The 21,181-nt window shown below is 47.0% G+C and overlaps 1 protein-coding gene across 3 annotated transcripts in view; it reads right to left on the bottom strand.

Annotated features, from left to right (window-relative positions):
* Positions 1-21,181, bottom strand: part of NAP1L4 (nucleosome assembly protein 1 like 4) — a 597,513-nt gene that overhangs the window by 141,612 nt on the left and 434,720 nt on the right. For all 3 annotated transcript variants that reach the window (XR_011201382.1, XM_069223015.1, XM_069223016.1), the window contains exon 11: positions 18,329-18,351. Coding sequence is in view for 2 of the 3 variants with exons in the window: in XM_069223015.1 (XP_069079116.1) it covers positions 18,329-18,351 (23 nt within the window). In the remaining variant the exon portion in view is untranslated. The remainder of the gene's footprint in view (positions 1-18,328; positions 18,352-21,181) is intronic.

Genomic DNA, 21,181 nt, shown 5'->3' with positions numbered 1-21,181 from the left:
TGCCACCTTGGAAACTTCAATGCACAAAACTGCTGCCACTGTGCGTTCTCTGTTGAGGCAAACATATCGAACCAAGGTTTTCCTCACTGCTGAAAGAGACCTTGTGTCACCTCCTGACAGAGATGCCATTTGTGATCGACCAGGCATTGAGGGCTGAGTTCATCCGCTATGGCGTTGAGAGAGCCCACCATGTGTTAAACCACCAGGGAAATGCCCTAATGTTCCAGCCATGTCCAGAGGTGCAGAGTCTCCTAACAGGGAGTCCACAACACCAGCCACCCACCATGGCGGTGGTGTTGACTGTGAACACCTGCACAACTTTCTCTTGGAGAGAGGGAAGAAATGCTTTCAATTCCAGTCTGATCGCCCTGATCTCCAAAAGATTGATGTGGAGCCCAGACTCCGCCAGAGATCAGATGCCTCTGATCTCCGCCTCTCTCATCTGGCCTCCCCATCCCAGGAGTGACTCATCTGTCACTACTGTCAGATATGGCTGGGGAAGGGAGAGGGATCTGCCTCTGACCCAATCGCAGTTCAAAGCCACCACTGCTTTTCTTGTGCAGTTCCTTCCAAGATCTGGAACACGTCTGAGAGGTTCCCCTAATGCTGTGCTCACTGAAACTTGAGGTCCCACTGCAAAGCCTGCATATGCTATCAGGCATGTGTCACTAGCAGGATGCACGAGACCATGAGGCCTGGCAGCCTCAGAGTCATTCTCATCGAAATCCAGGACAGAGGCTGAAACATCAGTATCATAGCCTGAATATCCTGGACTGGCTGCGCGGGAGGATAAGCCCGAAACTACACCGTGTCCAGAACAGCTCTGATGAAGGGGAGCATCTGAGCGGGAGTCAGGTGTAACTTCAGCACATTTATAGTGAATCCCAGTGAATGCTGGAGGTTTGCCATAGTCTAGGGCCTAGGGGCGAACCCGCCTTCAATAGCCCGTCGTAGAGGTAGGGGAAGACTGAAACCCCTGACCTGCGCAGATGAGCTGCGACCACCACCATCACTTTGGTGAACACCCGAGGGGCACTGGTAAGGCCAAAGGGGAGCACGGTAAACTGAAAATGCTTGTGGCCTACCATAAACCGCAAGTAACATCTGTGGGCAGGCAGGACGGGAATATGAAAATAGGTGTTCTGCAAGTCCAATGATACCATCCAGTCTCCTGGATCCAGGGATCATAGATCCTAAGCCAGAGTGAGCATTCTGACCTTCTCCTTCCTGAGGAAGAGATTGAGAAAGTGCAGGTCTAGGGTAGGGCGGAGGTCTTTGTCCTTTTTCGGCCCCAGAAAGTAGCAGGAATAACAACCACAACCTACTTCTGGCACAGGGATCCTCTATGGGTCTCTTGGCTGAGAGAGCTGTAACCTCCTCATGGAGAAGAGCCAAGGGATCCTCTGCAATCCGATCAAAGGATGGCAGCATGGATGGAGGAGTAGTCTTGAAGAAGAGGGAGTAGCCCCTTCAGACTATTTGCAAAACCCATCTGTCTGACGTGATGGACTGCCAGCGGGGCAGGTGATGGCAAATCCTGCCTCCGACTGGTCGCTGGTGGGGAAGCGGCAGATTAGGAAGGTTTGGAGGTTGCAGCAGAGAGGGGGTGGGCAGTGAATTGGCTAGACTGCTGGTTCGCCAATCCACAAGGACGTTGAATCCCACATCCTCGACCACGCAGAGGTTGGGCAGCATGCGCAGCAAAGTGGCTGGAGGGAAACAGATGTGATAGGACGCCCCTTCCGTAGCCACGAAAGCGGAGAAAGGCAGATAAAAGGGGGCGAGGGGCTGCTGTGAGGCCCAAGGACCTGGCCATAGTCCAGGACTCCTTAAAGCACTTGATCGCAGAGTCTGCTTCGTCTCCGAACAGATGGGTGCCATCAAAGAGCATGTCCATAAGAGTGAATTGGACATCCCCCAAAAAACAGACGTCCTCAACCAAGCATGGCACCTTATGGTCACAGTCAATGCATCTGATTTGCCTACTGAGTCAGTCGTATCCAGCCCACATTGTATTGTGAAGTTAGAAGTGTCTCTCTTGTCAGCAACAGCTTGGGAGAGAATGCCTGGGCCTCCTCCGAGACCTGTGGCATCACTTGCACAACGGTGTCCCATCAGATATGAGTTTAACGACTAAAAAGGCATGCTGTGTTCACTGACCACAATGCCAGGTTGGAGAAAGAAAACATCTTCATCCCAAGCTGATCCAGTCTTTTGGATTCCCTATCCAGGGGGTGGAAGGAAATGTGCCTGAGGACATGGAAACTTGGATAACCAAGATCTCAGAGGTCAGTGTTGTGTCAGGTACATTGGGTAATTTGGAGCTGTTCTATGGCAGCGGGCAATTGTCCTATTCACAGGAGTCCCTGTGCTGGGTTTGGACCAAGTCCCCAACAGGACATCAGTGAGGGCTTCATTAAAGGACAAAAGGAGTTCAGAAGAAGAAGCCCCAGGCTGAAGCACCTGGCAGGAGGTTAGTCCTGGCAGCCACCAAAGGCAACTCGAGGTCCAGGACCTCGGACGCTCTCCTTACCACCATTAAGTAGAACACTCCCTGTCTTCATAGTCACGGGAGGGGAAGAAAGCATGCCAACATCAGGGGAAGTGTCCAGACCACTAGCCTCACCCAGGTCTGTCCGCCAGTCCATGGGATCTTCAAACTGGTATTCCAAAGGGTCCAGCAACCCCTCCTAATCCTCACCAGAGCCCCACCGAAGGAAAGAAGGGTCAGGATCCGACCTAGCAAGCAAGGCCCCTGTTGAAGTCAGAATTAGCATCACATGACGGCAGTCCAGCTCAGTGTCGGAGTCAGCAAGGAGGAAGGGGTGAACACTGACCGTGGGCATGGGCGACATCAGGATCGTTGACGTCGAGAGTGTCGGGGAAGGTTGAGGTGGTACGAGAGGTGCCGCTTCGGATCCAGGAACAGATCCAAGGGTGTCCTCCGGACCTAAGGCCGAAGCCGCCGGCATGGAACCCAAAGAGGCCCCTGCCGACTCCGCAGGGCCTGAAACCGCTGCGACAGAGTTGGACTGCCTAAATATGAGGTGCATGGCCTTATAGAATTCGTAGAGTTGGGCAGGGGTCACTCTGGCTTCCGGAAACTCGGGGAACCGCAGCACCGACCCAGAAGCAGGCGCCAAAGACAGAGGCCTAGGTCAATGACGCTCATTTTCCCTTGTTGCATCGGCTGATGGATGGAGTGAAGTTAAAGAACTTTTGTTCTTCAACTTTATTTTGTGCCTCGACTTACTTGATCGTCCCGAGGACTTGGAGCGGGACGACGAAGAATGTGAACTCTGCGACCATTCTCAGGACCTTCCTCTCGACCAAGATCGTGGGCCACGCAGAGGGGTGCACCAAGCCGCAAGTAGCTTTAGGGACTGCTCCCTCAAAGCTTTCAGATTCATGGCCCGGCACACAGAGTACAACTTTGGGTCGTGGTCACGCTCCAAACACCACAATCACAAGAGGTGCGGATCCGTCACGGACATTGTCTGATGACAGGATCCGCAAGGCTTGAACCCGGTCTTGTGTGACGACATCTCAACGCACCAGGAGTGAAAACACTCAAAAATCTTGACAACATGTCAGAAAAGATCAGTCAAAGTGTGACGGGGTAGGTTTTCTTCAGATCTGTGCTTGGCTGGCGTGGAAAAAAAAGAACTAGGTTCAGCACGTCAAAGTGGTGCCTAAATAGGTTCTGTGACATCATATCCGGCGCGCACGACGCCGACAATGGACGCAGAGCCAACAGAAGCCACCTAATGGCGCGCTGTGGTACTGTTCGAGAAAAACGTCCGGCTCCAGACCGACGTCTCGGGGAAATTCTAATGTAAGGAATCTGCAACTAGAAGTCTCTATCAGATAGGTGAATGACAATGGATTACTCAGCAATAAATGAAGTTTTGGGGTCTGTTCATGTGTGCATTTTAGGCTTCAGCCTATATAAGCCAGATGACTGCCACACTTCAGCCCTTTTCCCACTTACATCCAGGGGCAAAGGCAGCGGGGAGGATGATATTCAGATTGAGAGAAACAAACAAGTTACTTACCTTCTGTAATGATCTTTCTGGTGGATATTCTAACCACAGATATTTTGTGTTTGAAATATTATCCAGGCATTAAACTGGATCCGGAAACGTTGAAGTAGTACTCCGGTCCGCGGTAGGTGGCGTTGTGCTATTGCGTACCATCATCTTTCAGCTCTGGAAGTGAGGAGCGGAGCCGCATACAAGTACCATCCATGCGCACTAAAGTCTGTTACTGTCTTAAGCTGTCCACGCCCCCAGATGTGGAGCCTACTTAAAGATTGATATGAGCAGCATGCAGATCTCTAGATTGTTACTATTTTTAGATGGAAAAAGTCCACAGAATAGGAAGGTGGGTGAGGAATCTGTGTTATACAGATTATCCACCAGAAAGTTTGTTACCAAAGGTAAGAAACGTCTTCTTTTGATGGACACTTAACAGCAGATTCCTCACCTTCAGAATAGATACCAAAGCAGTGCCTCTCCAAGTGGTTGGTCTCTGAACTGGCTCATACCAAAAAGTCCTGCAGGACGGAGTGGGCAAAACACCTCTCTCAACGGATCTGACTGTTGGAACGCATTAACCAACACCCATGTACCACCTGACAAATGTCCAAGACAGGTAACTCTGCGTGGGTGCGCTGAGGTAATGGCCCGTGGCTTTGGTGGTAGGAGCCTGTAAGCCCTTTGGAGGATGCTTCTTTGTCAGTCCTTAGCCGATTTTTATGCAGAGAACAATCCATTAGGAGATGGTCTGTTTTTGCACTACCTTGACCTTCTTTGTCCAGGAGAAACCCACAAAGAGCTGATCATCCAACTGATGTTCTTTGGTCTGAGCAATATAAAATATTAGAGACCTCTTAGGTCCAAACCATGAAGTTTCTTCCTTCTTTGAGGCATGATGGGGCAAAGAATGGCAGAAAGGTTGATAGCCTATCAGACATGAAATGAAGTCATCATTTTTGGTAGAAAGGAAGCTAAGGTCCTCAACACCAATTTATCAGGAAAGAATGTTGTATAAGCTGGATTGACAAAGAGCTTGCAGCTCGCTCACACATCAAGCCAATGTTATGGTGATGAGAAATACTATTTTCAATGTCAAAAGTGTTAAGGCACAACCGTGCAGTGGCTCAGAAGGGGTTCACATCAATAAATAAAGTAAGAACTAATCTCAAGTTCCACTGCATTATCACAATGGGCTTTGGTGTAAATAAATGTTGCGAATGTTTTAAAAAATCTCATCACACCAAGTGATTTAAATAAAGAAGTCTGATGCGACAACTGTAAAAAAAAAAAAATAAAAAAAAAAAAAATGCAGAAAAAGCTATGAAGTAGCCTTTAACAGTGCCCAAAGCAAGTCCTTACATGGCCAGGGACAAAATGAACAACAGAACCTCAGACAGCCTGGCTAGTAGTGGTTCAATCTGTTGGGTGCCGCAACAAGCCACAAACTTACACTAAAGACTGGCGTACATCAATTTTGAGAGTGACACGGAGCCACCAAGAAGACATCAGTAACCTTAGGAGGAAGGTCAAAGGATGTCAACTACTGACACTCAATCACAAACACAAACAGAACAGAGATGCAAATGGTGCAGGTCCTGATGCGGCACATAAGATCCTCCCAATGCAGGAGCTTGATGGAAGAACAGATACCCTGACCCAGCATTTCTGAGTACTACACTCTCCTGGCTCAATACTGTGCCACTAGGATGGCTTGGGCACAGTCGATCCTGATCTTCTTCAGAACACGTGGCAGGAGAAGCATACAGGAGTCCCGAGCTCGTCTCTAGAGGGAAGGAGTCTCCAGGAGACAGCTGACTTCAGAACTTCAATGTGGAAAAGTGCTAACATTACATGTTCTCTAAAGTGACGAAAAGATCGATCTGGGTTCTTCCCACTGACGGAAGACGCCCTCTGTTACTTACGGGTTCAACTGCCATTCGTTATCCACTAAGTGCCTGCAGCTGAGTTCCTCCACCCTGGTGTTTGGAGATCCAGCTAAGTGGTTTACCACCAAAGAGATGCCTTAGAGGCACTTCCAAAGGAGCAGAGCCTCCCGAAAAAGGACGCAGCCCCTACCACATCCTGCTTTTTGGAGTACCACAGTACTGTTGCAGTAGTGTTGTCAATACGCACCTGCACCAGTCTTCCTCTGATGGTATGCAGGAACGCCTTCACCAGCAAGAGAATCAACATCAACTCCCACAAATTGATGTGGAGTAGAGTCTCCCACCTCTCCTAGACCACCTCCCAACTCAGTAGCAATGCATCCGTGACCACTGTTAGCTCTGGGTGGGGTAAAAAGAGGGGCCTGCCACAGACCCTATTGCATTCCAGTACCAACCATTGCATGTCTTGCGTAGTTTCCTCTCATATTTGGATACAATCCGATAAATTCGCGAGATGCTGTGCCCTCTGGGATGTGAGGACCCACTGCAGAACCTGCATATGCCACTTGTTATGTTTGGCCAGCAAGATGCAAGAGGCCAACAAGCCCAGCTGTCATTTGCACTGAAACAACCACAGTTTGAATGTCCTGGATTCTCAGCTCTGGGTGAAAAGCATAAAACCATACTGTATCCAAACTAGCTCCGATAGCTGGAGTGTCTGGGAAGTCAGTTGTGACTTCAGCACATTGACAGTGAACCAAAAGGATGTTAGGAGGTTTGCTGTTATCTGTAGCTGACTGATGCTTGCCTGGGGTGAACCTGCCTCCAGCAGCCTGTCATCGAGGTACAGGAAGACAAGTACCCTTGACCTCTAAAGGTGAGCTGTGACAATTGCTATCACTTTCATAAACACCTGGTGAGGCTAAAAGGGAGCATTGCAAACTGAAAATGCTCTTGGCCTACAATAAACGGCAGGTAGCACCTGAAGGCCTGCAGCATGGGGAAATGTAAATAAGCATCCTACAGATCCAACACCACTATCCTGCCTCTTGGGGCTAAGCCAGACAGAACTTGGAGTGGCAAAAGTATTTTGAATGTGTCCTTCTGCAGTAAGGCATTGAGAGAGCGAGGATCTAAAATAAGATGAAAGCCTCCATCCGAAAAGTAGCGGAAGTAACTCCCAGTTCTTGCTTCCAAGGCTTGAACCCTCTCCATGGCCCTTTTGGCCTAAAGGGTCTGTGCTCCTTACAGCAAGATGGACAGATGGTCCTGCTTCCCTTGTTTGTAATATGGGATCCTGCACCAACAGGGTGGCTCTGTGTCAGCAAGGACAGACAGAGCGGTTTTGCAGCTGCTGATGCAGGAAAGGCGGGGAACTGAGATGAACACTGCTCCTGCTGTCCTGGGTGTTGCCTATGAGAACCACAGACCTCAACCACATAAGGGTTGAAAGGTCTGCTGGGCTGCTGAATGGGTCTAGCACTGACAAAACTGAGAACCCAGACCACAGTCAGGGAGGTGGCAAAATTGTTGGTGTAATTGTCTGCTAGGAGCAGAAAGACCGCCAGGAATGTGCTGTGGTCCTAGACTCCTTAAACTGTTGCAGGACTGAATCTGCTTTTTCACCAAAATGGTGAGGCGTCAGATGGCATATCATTAAGGGATGCCTGGTCTTCTTCAGAGAAACGTGTAGACCTCATCCTCATCCAAACTGGTGCCCATCACTCAACCCAAGCAGTCAGAGTGTGTTATGAATTTTCCTGCACCAAAAACTTTCTGAATATCTTGAGTAAGGGACTCCCGAAGGTCATCAGGACCAGTCAGCAAATGTTATTGTGACCCAAAGGCATGGGAGTAGTAGCCTAGAAGGCAGCTGGCATTCACCAACCTCAGAGCAAGGCTCATGGAAGAGAAAATCAATATGCCAAATATCTTTATTCTTTGTGATTTATGATCAGGAAGAGTGGTAGGAAAAGTGTTGAGAATGACTTTCCTGAAGCCTATGCCAAACTCCCTGGCATCGGATGCTGTGTAAAAAACAGGGTGAGTCGCCAGATGTAGGACGACAGCGATGAGCAACCTGTCTATTAACAGGCAGAACACGGTTTCGCTAAAGTCCCAAAAAGGAAATCCGTGCAGGCCTCATTAAATGGCAATAGATGCACTATAGGGGCCTGACTTAGTTGAAGTGCCTAAGTCAACACAGTTTTTACTTTCATAGTGGGGAATTGTAGGTCTAGGACGTTTGCAGGCATTCTAATAACTGCAACAGAAGCAGCACTTCCCTCCTTAGCAGGACCAGGGGGAGACAAAAGGCCAGTATCTGGAGAAGTATCCAGACAACTGCCATCTTTGAGTTCTTTGTATATAACTTTTTCTCATTATATTGTGGGACATAATCATCCCCTTCACAGTAATTTTTCAGCCTGAGTAAGTGCCAAAAAGGTTGTGTAAAGTTTGGGTCCTATCACGTGGTACAGGTATGGTGTGGGAATCTGAACGGTTGCCTGTTGGCTGCATGCCAATCAGAGTTGGGCTTGATCTCAGATGAGGTAGTGGTGAAGTATGCTCAGACTCCATAGCACAAAGGGCTGCAAATTCTCCTTGGGTGTTGAAGCTGATGCAAATAGAATTAATGTATGGGATGGCACCCAAACCAAAGTCAGCACCGAAAACAGGGCTGATCCGGATACAGGTTCCCTACTGGTGGAAGTCCAACTGGAGGTCCCTGTGGATCCTTGGGGACAGAAGGCATAGCGGAGGGAAATGGTAAAGGGTAAAAAATGTGCAGCATTGCCTCTCAGAAGGTCATTACTTGCTGTGATTCCAAAAATCCAGGGTGCTTCGGAACTCATCTCAGACATGGCTCCTGGAGCGAGAAAAGGAGGCATGCACATGTCTTCTCTGGAGGTTGAGAGTGGCAGGAAGGGGCTGAATCCCACTTCAATGTCTTGTGTTTTTTCTTGGATTTAATCGAAGATTTCACCTACCACTATGATCTGCAGCTGGAACGACTTTGGAAGCAGGACTTTCGTATTGGACCGGTCATGTCGTCAAAACTTCTTGTGTATAATTACATAAAGTTTGGTCTCGGGGTCCCTGATGGTCTTCAGATTTCACTAGCTACAGTCATCACAGGACTTCGAGTCATGTTTGGACCCCAAGGCACGAAAGAAACCCTTTGAGAGGGTCCGCCACAAACATCTGTTTACGGCAGTCACTACACGGTTTGAACCCTGTTGTCTTACACGCTGACATTTTGCCTTGCACCATGGTAAAGTCTGTAACAAAAATTTGGTCTTGAAGACCAAGTAGAAGCTCTCGATCAGAATCAGAAGGCGTGGAAAGAAAGCATACATGCATGGTGCTTATATGACACTCCGCTTGTCACTTTTTGGAGCACAACAACTTCAGCACGGAGCCAGACGACACCACCTACTGGCATGCAAGAGTACTGCTTTAAAGTTTCTGGTTTCAGTCTGACACCTGGGGCATATTCTAAAGATGAGGAACCTGCAGTTAGAAGTATACATCAGAATTATAATTACTGTACATCCATCCCCTTTCGTCTAGACATAAGGGATGATTAAAAAGCAATTAAATACTACACCAGACCAGCCAAACAACCTCTGAAGATCATGCCCAAACACAGCACCAGTAAGGGAATCAATATCCTGTGCATAATGTTTATGGAGAACATGTGGCATAGGCCGTTGCTGCCGTGCAGCAGAATTTCAAGTTGACAGTAATGAAAAGTGAAAAATACTGTCATGGACCTTGGTACATTCACATGTACGCCATCAAGAGGAGACAGACTAGTAACCGTGTGGCGTTCTAATGTACAAGAGGCCACCAAACAAGCAATGGATGACTTGGAGGCAGGTTCTCCATGAAAAAAGGTACCAGAGGTAACTGAAACCACTCAGAAGACCCAATGCTTTATAATGTGTAAAATCAACTTAATGAATAGTTCCCATTGAGTTAGAGGAAAGATTATGCAAAAAAAGAAAAGAGTGCATTCTCCCTTATGACATGAAAGTACACAAGGACCTTAGAAAGGAACAGGTCATATGAAAGAAGAACAAATAATGCTTTAAAAAAACACGGGGTAGAGCTCAGAGACTGTGATACATTGATTATAAGCAGTAGTACTGGCAAGCAACAATCTTCCACATGACCAGCAGAAGGTTACTGTTAGTTCACTGTCAAACTGGCTTGAAAGCCAAAGAGGAGTTGAAAGGCATATAGGAACAACCTCAAACAGTTCAGGAACATGACATTCCTCCATGTGAAGGTAATCACTGTTTGTCTAGGTATCTAACGATAATCACACTTGCAGTTATGTCTGAATGCAAAAAAATCTACATTTGGTTTGAACAGAAGGGGAAATTCCATTAGGTACTGCTTATGACGAAAAGGTGGATGAACAGCCTAAGGCCATCTGCCCTAAGCTAGAGCCCGCAAGCTGATTCTTCTTGTTGCTATAAAACATAACTGTTGTCTTGTCAGTGAGTTCAACACACTTTTGCCATGCGTAGGACAGGGTGATTCATATGGGCAGTTCTTCAAATCAAACATATTGATGTGGAGGAGAATTTGTAGACCTAAGTATTCCCTTAAAGGCACCCACAAACTGAACTGCAGGAAGGAAAGATTACTTGTGACTTGAACATAGATGAGGACCACATGACTACTCAGTCTGACACAGTTTTTTAAATAAAAAAAATCATTTTTATTATTTTAACAAATTTAGAGTATATTGGATCACAGTGAGTAGAAATCACATAAGGAACACCCCGATTTGCAACACATCACACCGCAAGCAAGATGCCACAACAGTAGAAAATAGTTATACATTACAAGTCAATATGAATCAGAAATAACCCAAACTACCAGAGGCCGCATAGCACATTTGTATGCCATGTTGGAGAGCTTGTGTCACCTGGTTAATGTAGTAATAACAAACAAAGCAGGCAGAGTTCCTAGATGGTCGAGCATAACACGTGCTCATTCATTAGAATAGCATTGTATATAACATAATTTGCAGAGATGCTTCAACAAGATCCCTTTAATTGGTTCAGGTGGCCTCCTCACAAACATAACTATCTGTCACTCTATGCTAGTCTTCACTTTGAACATTTTGTGGTGTCTGCAAATTGCCCACTTCGGTTGATAAATGGGCAAGACTCCACTATTTCATCCCAGGCTTGGGGTATGTGAATAAGACGAAGACCCCTATTCGCTTCTCGCTTGAGGACCATACTTGTGCATTCAGCCCAGGTTGTGAGCTATCCTCCTCCACCTCCCTAGAATTGGGCCCTCCGTGCTCTTCCATTTCAGAGCTATATAGGAAAATATCTCTAGAGGCATATCATTGGAGTGAAAGGAACATTATAGTCAGAGCCACCCTTAATGAACTGGAGTATTTTGGTCCAGACTCTGTAAGCGAAGGACTACTGCAGACTATATGAAATAATTCAGCGTCATCATCCATGCATGTGGCACCTTGCCTGCGCACCGGGGAACATGTAATTGATTCTCTTAGTAGTAATGTATACACAGTGCCGGTAGTAATACTGGATTAATGCAAACCTTGAATTTCTGGAGACCTTATAGGACAGCTTCAGTATAGAAGTCCAGTCATCTTCGCAAAAGGCATACCTTTATCCGCACCCCATTTATAGTGCAATGCCGATAAATCGCTTCCACCCACTTTTAAGACAGAGCAAAATTAATGTAATCACTCGTATTCTGGCATCAAGCACAAGCATGTACTGCAAGCATTTATGCTCGGAGTGTTCCTCTAACCCCATTTTCCACAATTTCTGTACCAGTACCATAAGGGCCCCTTTCAGCAAAAAATGTCCTTGTGACAAGTCATATTATTATTGAAGTTACTGGAAGGCTGACTAGCGCCCCCAGTAAGTAGAATACCCACTACCTCAAGGACTTTCCCCTCCCGCCCACGTATCCCCCTCCAGTTACTTTGGTGTGGTCAGACCGCAAGGGAAGATACATGTATCTCTTTAGTACAAGGACAGCATGCGTGTTCCTCTTCAGCACCCGTGCCCAGACAACCTAAGAGGTCCCTGCCAGTATGCTCTCCCCTTTGACAAGCGATTTCTTAAAGGGGTCAAGCAGCAATTGTGTTAGGAGGGCATGTCAGGATCCCTCATTACTGCACTGTTCCAGCAGGATGCACGCCACCTGCATACCCACTGCAATTCTGCAGCTAAGTAGTGTAGCTCTTTGATGGGGTAGCCCTCACAGGTGTTGGGAGAATTAGCTTTAATACAGCTACTCTGCGCTGTCTTATGCCCCAAAGTAAGGTCACTAACAGATGATCCATTTCTCAGAATATTGTACTAGGAACATTTACTGGGAGGGAAGTGAAGAAATATAACAGTCTCTGCAGCACGATCATTTTGACAAACCTCTTTTCCCCAAGACTGAAGTTAGGAGTGTATTCCAGACAGGCCAAGAGAGCCAAAGAGAGGCCAGAGTCGCTGTGATGTTCAACTCCAGCAGCCTACTTTCAGAACTATACACATGGATGTCCATATAGTTCATCACTGTGGGTTCCCACTATATGACTGTGCCGAAAGCTTATGGCCTAGTAACTTCCTCTGTCTCCTTAATAGAGTATCCACATGTTTTATCCCAATTTACACTTAATCTGGAGAGGTTCCCAAATTCCTCCAGTGCTGTGACTGTGACCCTAACATTCACCTCTCCTCCATGCAAGTAAAGCAATATGCCATCTGCATACAACATGATAAATAAAGAGCGCCTGTATCGTCTGGTAACACTGACCATGCCGAGTCATTAGAACTAATGGTTCCACTGCCAAGACAAATAGGATAGGAGAAAGAGGGCAGCCCTACCTTATGCCCTTGCCCACGATGCAGGGATCTGAAATTACTGGACCTATTTTAACCAAGGGGCTGAGCTAGTGTATACTTATTTGGTCCATCTCAGAAAGCCCTGTCCAAGCTCTATGTCCGCCCTTTTATGAAAAGTCCTACTGTAGTGAATCAAAAGCTTTTTCAATGCCAACAGACAACACCAGGGGAGGTGGTCAGTCAGTCATAGAAGCATCAAGGTTCTGGATCAGTTTTTTAATATTGGACATTTTGCTACATTTAGGGATGAACCCGTTTTGATCATGGAGAACAATTTTGCTTTCGTTAGGGACTAGTCCATTCACCAAAATGTTACTTAGGATTTTGTAGTCAATGTTGAACATTAACAATGGTCGGCAGCAGGTTATTTGTGAGCATCTTTGTCCTTTTTGAGAAGAGAAGCATTACGCATCTCCCTCATCGTCCATGGTAAGGTTCCTACGCTCCATGCCTCGTTCAAAACCTCAGCTAATTTGGTGGCCAGCACTTCTAAGTATGCCACATAAAATTCTGTCCGTAGCCACTCAGATCTGGGCACCTTCCCTCTAGCCAGTTGCTTCACGGCTAACTTTACCTCCTCCTTTTTTATTTCAATTCTGAGACCAGCCCTTCTTCCGGTGTGATCCTAGGGTGCGAGGTTCATCTCACATAATTAACTATCGCTACAGTGTAGGTGGAGTCTCAAATTGAGTTTCAAGTTTGGTGTAGATGTGCATGATCTGGGCAGTCCAGTGTTCATGGTGGATCAACTGCGCTAGCAGCTGTCATGCTCTGTCGCTCTCTTCATGGGCTTTCAAGATATAAAGTCTATATTCATAACCCCCCCAGCTGCCCACCAACAACTTCACCTTATCTCTTGCTACTCTGAGATGTTTAAGAAACATGCCATCCCCTAGTCTCCATCTCAATAATATTTACTATCTGTTCTTGTTCAACAATGCCAGCATGTAGGGAATTCTCACCCCATTCTGACAGCATTACAGTGTCGCTGCATCACTATCTTGAAGGCCTCCCATTTCACCATACATGAAGACGCCGTGCCCGTGTTTTCAGCAAAATAACTGGTAATTACTTCCCCTTGAGAGGCATAAGTATAAATGAAGTTTCCAAGTTTAGATACAAGTTCTTAGAATAATTCACTGCAGCGTTAGAAACAGCAGAAAATGGTTGCAGTATGTCTTGGCCAGGCATTGAGCGCTTTTGTTTTTTACTTGCATTTGTGGACAACAAAGAAACTTATCCAGCTGGACGTGTAAATCATGCAAACCTGAGTAGTAGGAGTATTTCCGTCCCCAGGGTTATGGGGTCTCCAGCTGTCCACCACATCCAACTGTGCCAACCAATTACTGAAAGCCTTAGCCACCCTGTGTGCTCCAGACGCACATCTGTCATGCTACTGAAGTGCTCCCCCACTCACCCCTCCCCAACTCCCTCCAATATAACTTATGGGAAGCCCAATATCACTGGAAAATGGGAAGAGAGCCTCTCTAGGAATTCTAGCTGGTCTATATTAGGGGAATAAATATCGATCAGTGCTGTATCTATATCTTCCAGTCTGCCAGTTACTACAACATGCCTCCCTTCAGGGACAATTATCTCTGCCAAGAGTTGGAATGGCATGCTCGGTCTTATGCAGAGTATGCAGTAAAATACATGAAGTCTGCCAACTTTTGTGTAGCACCTGCCCTACTGTGTGAATGCAATGTGTTTCTTGGAGGAACGCAATCTAAGCTCCACGCCTCTAAATGTATGCTTGGAACACTGTAGTGTTTGCTGGGGGAACTGAGGCTACACACATTACATTTTATTAGTTTAATGTGCCTTCCGTCTGGGTCAGCATGGGCATCCATCAATAATGGAAAACCAACACAATGGGGTTCCCAACACCCAAAAGAGCACGTGTCCCTTGCTTTTCCCACCTCTCCAGTATGAACATACAACACTCAACAAACTTAGAACAAAAACAGCAACTGAATGTTTCCCCCAGCTTAACCCTCCCAGAACTGAGATGGTGACCCATCCTGTGAAAACTAATAAGCAACAAAACTATCTCCACATCGCCGGCATACCCCATGTAGAACTTACTAGTAGATGCTATGTTTTTGGGTAGAGGGGTGGGGTATGTGATGGGATATGGAGTCACCAAAGTCCTTTGTGGCCAGCTGCCCCAACTCAATCCATCCCACAACACTACACATGAAAATGATATAAAGCAATCCGGACCACTCGGAGTGTATAAAAGATGCATGCCCACTGAGATATGCAATTATTACAGTCTTATAATATTTCGTCCGCCACACTGCTGATTACTTTAGCAGCGTGACATCCGTGTCAGGGTCTCCAGAGGCACAGCCCTCGTTCGTGTTGCACCACGCTGCCAGCAATCTGCTAAAGTTACTCAGGCTTGCTGCCACGACTCACTCTTTCTCTGCTTCTACCTGGAGCCTTGTGGGCTGTGCTCCCCTTGATCGTCTCAAACACTGTCTTTTGCGCGCTTGGGGTTTGCTGGATCCCTCCATCATGCTGTCCGGATCCCCAGAATCACAGCTGTCAATCCATGTACAAGGCTTAGCAGAGTGAGGGACGAAAAGCAACTTTCTTTTAACCAGAACCCTGAGGCGGCCTAGAAACAACGTGGTATAATATCAAGCCACACTCACATAAGTGCTTCTTTGCATCCATGAACAACTTGCACTGAAATTGGACTAGTATCAAGTAGCCTCGGCATATGGGTACCTTTGAATTTACCACTATGGAAGGCTGAGCAGATCTTGCCGAAGGAGATAGTCCCTGTACTCAAAACGTAACAGTCTTGTCACCACAGGCCGTGATGGGGTGCTACTTTTGGTGGCCAAAGCAGGTACTCTATAAGCCGATTAGAGCGTGCAAAACTTAAAGAGGTCTTCCAGCAACAATGTTTCGTGCAGCCAATCATCCAGAAAGAAGACCATGGAGTTTCCATCTATGTTTTTGGACAGTCCAACTATCCTGGCATGGTATTATTGATCATTTATCAATTTTCCAGCCGTTGAGCCTTTACAGTCCTGGATGTCAGTTGCTGCCTAATGTCTATCATTGTTAGGGTGAGCTCCACCACCGTCTCCTCCACTTTAGTTACACGTTCCGACATTCTTCTTTGGTCATTCCTTAGCAAACCTATGGCCACTAGTGTGTCAACCTTACTATTCAGCATGTCTCTGCTGGAGCTTATGGTCTCTAAAATAGCGTGAAGTTTGTTCGCAGACATCTGTTAATCAAAAGCCGGAGTTGATTTAAGTGCTTTCTAGCACACGTCCTGTTACTGCTAATATGTTTGTCCCTATGTTTTTTGGTCCTCCCCATTGTTCCAGGGCATGCACGGTAAGGACTCGGAAGGAAAAAAGATTAAAGCACTACCAATTGCGAATTCCGAACAGTGGGTGGGGTACAACTATATGGGTCAAATGGCCAACCACTCCTGCTGCATCTAACAAAGGTCCGAGTGAGCAATTTGTGATTGTAATGCTTTCAGGAGACTGGTGGGACACCAACTAATACATTCTAGAACAAGGTGGGGTCAATCACAAGAGCCAGGGTGGGTTTTGGCTCGATCTCACATTACCAGTGTGCGACCAAGATTCCATTGACCACGACTCAAAGTATTCCAGGGCCCCCCGCCAAGCTCCAACACAGTTTACAGTGTAGACATTACCCATTTCACTCTGAATGTGGCAGTGGTAAGTCATCGCCTCAATGTGGTTCATGCTTCTCAATGTGGGCATATAATGGACTCCCCAGCAGTTTTATGCCCACCAGAAGCACTCCTAAGTCATGTCTGTATGAAGAGAGAACAGCATCGTCTAGCAATCTATCTGGGCCCTGTATGCAACAGATCCTTTTACCTAATTTGAGCACCACACCATGTACAGGGTTGCCGATCCTTTCCGCTGCTCAACCATAGTAGATCAGGATCGGCTCACGTTCCAGCAGGGCAGCTCCTCAGTGGGGTGAACAGAGTCAGCCCCAGCAGTGATACTGTGCCACTGCCCACAAAAGGAGGTAGCACCCAAGCCGGCAATGGGTGAGATGTCGTTCTGCACCTTTACCAGGATGCGAACACCCAGCAGGCGGCTGCCACATCACAATCCTTTGTGTGGCACTCCAGGACTCGGCCACTATCATGTCTAAGCAGCCTCAGCCACAATCTTATATACACAGGTGCCACTTACCGGCAGGCCATCATAAGGAGAGCCCCGGGAAGCAGCCGTGCTCGAACTGACAGGTTCCCTGGACCTTCATGATGTAACAGGGCCCCTTTCTGGCACTCAAGAAAGCCTGTGGGTGGCCGTTCGGATGCTGCAGGTACAGGACAGCTTGAGAGTCACCTGATTAGCCTCCTCTCTGGGAGGGTGCTAGTACACACCCCTGCTCAGTCTGACACCTGATCACACAAAGAGATGGAGTGCCTCTAAATCCTGTGCCTCCTCCACTTGACCATATATCATACACGTCACATGGTTATCTGGAACCATAACATTAATGACTGCATGGTTGTAGTAGAACAGTCCTGAGTTTCATAAAGGATGTGAATTTTATCAAGGGTAGGAGGGTGGCCATTCATCTACATTTCCAGGGGCTGCATGTATGTCCTCATCTGGACAACCAATTCTTGAAAGATGCCTCCAGGAAAAGGTATTGCTATAATTTCCTACAACAAATACCCTACTGTCTGATCTAGGATTTCCGCTTAAACAAGCAAAATCAAAACTCAAACCCAGCAATTTCTTTCCACCACTTCTGTGGATAAGGGGAAGAATGGAGCACAATACACCCCTTGATCTATTACTGCCCCACCAGCACACTACTAATAATGGGATTATTGAAGGAAATGTGTGTGTGGGGAGATGGTTCAGGAGGTTGCTGGCACAGAGCCTGTGACGGTCTCATAGGACAGCATTTCTGTAGAGTGGGCAAGTGCAAGGAGGCTGTTCGAGCACTGCTAAACATCCATGGGGCTAAGGACAGCAAGAGTTTCTGAAAGTAGGACGAACACTCTCCTGCCCACTTAACTTCTTCTATAGTGGTTCCACTGACACTGGCAGGTATAGCCTAGAGACACAAAATTAACCTTTTATGCCCCCAGACTACTTACTGGTGCTCCCGCCATTCTCCAACATTTTTCTCCACAAAGTAAACCTCCTCTATACACATCAACTTTTGTTATTTCCTAACCTGTTAGGTATGCAGGTTTGACGAGACATGGAATCTGTGGCACCTAGCCTTTCTAGATTTCTTCACTGACAGTAGTTCACATTGTTAGGCTTTAATAAAATTGCTAGTCATGTGAAAAGTATCAGTATTACACCAAACTATTACCAGAACCTCTCCCATGTACTGGGCATACATTAAAGAAATAGAACAAATAATATTTGTATAATGCAGGAGAGGCATGAAAACAATTGCTCGAGTATAATATTTATAGGCCATAACATTAACAAAATCGAATAACTTATTTAAAACTTACCAATGCTTCTCCCTCTTCACATGCTGCAATGAAAAAAGACAGATTTAGTGAAAGTGTTCACTGTAAAAATATGGGCCTGATTTACTAAAAAAAAAATGCATTGGTCAGTTATGTCACTACTATGAGCTATTTACAGTTACAATTTAAGTCCACTAAGTAGATCAGGTTGATTCATTTTAAGAGCTGGGTAACAACATCTAAACTGCATATTATAATGAAACCAAATTTATATTTGAAACGTTTAGGCCCCCAAATGACTGCTTTCTCACTCCCCATTCAAACTGGTCAATTAATCAGATGTCAAAAAGATACAACACTATGATGCAGGCAAGCATGACCAGATTACAGTCACCCTAATAATCTTCTTCCAATTCCCATTATTTATTTGCTTGATTATCCCTCGGTATTAACCAGAACACCTAGCGTGCAAAGCAACATTTGTGATGTAACACATTAATTCTCTGTGGCAAGCCATCACTTTGCACTGCAACTGAGACAAAGAAGTAACGTACTTTGGAAAATATTACTACTACTTGTAGAGAGCCATCCGGACTCTCCCAAACATTGTATCCGGTTCCGCGCGTCCGGGCGGAGCGCGGAACCAAGGGTATATAATAAAGTCGGGAGCTGCGCTGACGCAGTTCTCCCCAGCACCACTAACCATTGAGTGCGAGTGTTATTTTATATGGTACCACACGGCCCTCTACATTGGCGACGAGCGGGCCTTTGAAACCCTGCGTCGCACGACAAACACATGAGCAGGTGAGTGGCGCTGACCGGAAGGAGCTCGGAAGCCACGGCAATCCCGTGCCGCACTGTCCAGACCTTTGTGGAAAAGCAGTAAACCAGCCCAGGAGTATCGGGACGGGGGGGCTCGTCGTGCGTCGTACTGGTAAGGTGAGCCCCACCTCCACGGTCGACAAGAGCAGCCCAGCGAGGGTGGTCGCTGCCTCACTTCAGCTGGCTGGGTGCCCGTGCCTCGTGGTGTCCCGCCGTGGCCAGTGAAGAAAAAAAAAAGAAGGTTAGAGCAGTCCTGCCTCCAGCGCTCAACTCAGCGCATAGGACTGAGGCCCTGAAATACCACGTGGGGAGGTGCGCACTCAAAGGCACACGCGCACACCCCGTTGCCGCAATGGCAACAGGGAGCTCAGGCTGCGTTCCGTGGTGGAGGGAGCGCGGCACGGAGCCGGAGGGGCTGGAGCTCCAGATTAGTAAGGAACGGAAACGTGGGGGAGGTGCCCCAGAGAGAGAAAAAGAAAAAACCAGCACAAAACAAAGAAAAAAAAAAAAAAGAAAGAAGTCACACATGAATAGTTGTAAAGAAGTCTCACGTGAAAAAAAAAACATTTTTGGTGACAAAGCAACATAAAATAGCCTCTTCAAAGACAAGACATATAGGAACAGCCTTAAACCACCCTAACAAAGGACATTTTTTTTTTTTTTTTTGAAAGGCACACAAATAGCTTGTGAAAACCGTATTGGGAAAGTAAGGGACGACAAGAAGGTAACCAGCAGCAAAGTGACCCCACAAGACAAGGTACAATGAGTGTGCCACCACAGGAAAATCCCCAGCTGCCCGTGCAGGTAGGCGCCAGTGCTCACTCCTCAGTCACTGCGCTGCCCCCATTTAGTCAACTGATTGAACCGGCCACAGCAGCCTCAAGATGGCGCCTATGGTTAAATCGCTTAGAAAACTATTTATGCGCCACTAGAGAAACAGATGGGGAAGTGCGCAGATCCCTCATTCTACTGATGAGAGGAGACGAGCTGCAAGAGCTATTTGATTCACTCCCAGACACAGGAGAGAAGTCGGATTTCAATGCAGCAGTTGAAGCCCTAAATAAACATTTTGATCCACAGCTGAACTCAAATTATGAACGTTTTAAACTCCGACAGGCGCAACAAACGGATGTCGAGTCAGTGGACATGTTTTATGCATGTCTGAGGAAGTTAGCAAGCTCGTGTGTAGGGCTCAATCAACAAGAGGAGATTAGAGCACAGATTATTCAGGGGTGCCGGTCAAATGTATTGAGGAAGCTCACCTTACGCCAGCAAGGCATCTCCCTCGAAGACATCCTGGTTCTCGCACGTTCACACAAACTATCAGCGGTCCGGGCGGACGCCATGGCGGCAGTGAGAGGACAATCATTGGCTGCTGCTTCAACCACACGTCCAGTCCAGGTGAAGGAAGAACAGATAGACGCCATTCAAACCCGACAATCGCAAGCATGCAGGCCGAACTCGTTTAGGCCGGGTGAACACACATGCGGAAGCTGCGGGTATGAACACAAAACAACAATGGGGTGCCTGGCGAAAGGAAAAACATGCAATAGATGCAGCAAAAATAATCACTTTGCGAAAGTGTGCAAGTCAGGGAGAGGCAGGCAAGGAGACCAGAAAGGGAAGGACGCCAAGGTCAAGAGTGTAATCAAAGAAACTGATGACTCCAGAGAAAATATGGCCCAAGGAATCCCAGTCTTTGAGGAAGACGAGGACGAAGACATCTTTGTAATCTGATTTACTGGTGGGAGACAACAAAAGAAGCGACCGCCACCCATGAGCAACATACAGATCAACGGCAAGTCTGCAACAGTGCTCATAGATACAGGAGCATCAGTCAACGTAATGGATGACACCCTATTTCGACAGTTGACCCCTACCCCGTCGCTTACCCCAACTACCACCAAGATATACAATTACGGAGGCAGAGAGCCGCTTCCTCTAAAGGGCACGGTGGAAGTGGCAGTAACTAGTGGACAAGTATCGACACAAGCAAAGTTCTACGTGGTGACCGGAGACCGCGGCACCCTGTTGGGGTGTCACACAGCGGAAGAGCTGGAGTTGGTATTTTTC

Source organism: Pleurodeles waltl, chromosome 3_1 (genome assembly GCF_031143425.1).
Source record: "Pleurodeles waltl isolate 20211129_DDA chromosome 3_1, aPleWal1.hap1.20221129, whole genome shotgun sequence".
In the NCBI taxonomy this organism is placed as follows: domain Eukaryota; kingdom Metazoa; phylum Chordata; class Amphibia; order Caudata; family Salamandridae; genus Pleurodeles; species Pleurodeles waltl.
The sequence above is the reverse complement of the archived record's forward strand: the minus strand, read 5'-3'. Positions and strand labels throughout refer to the sequence as shown.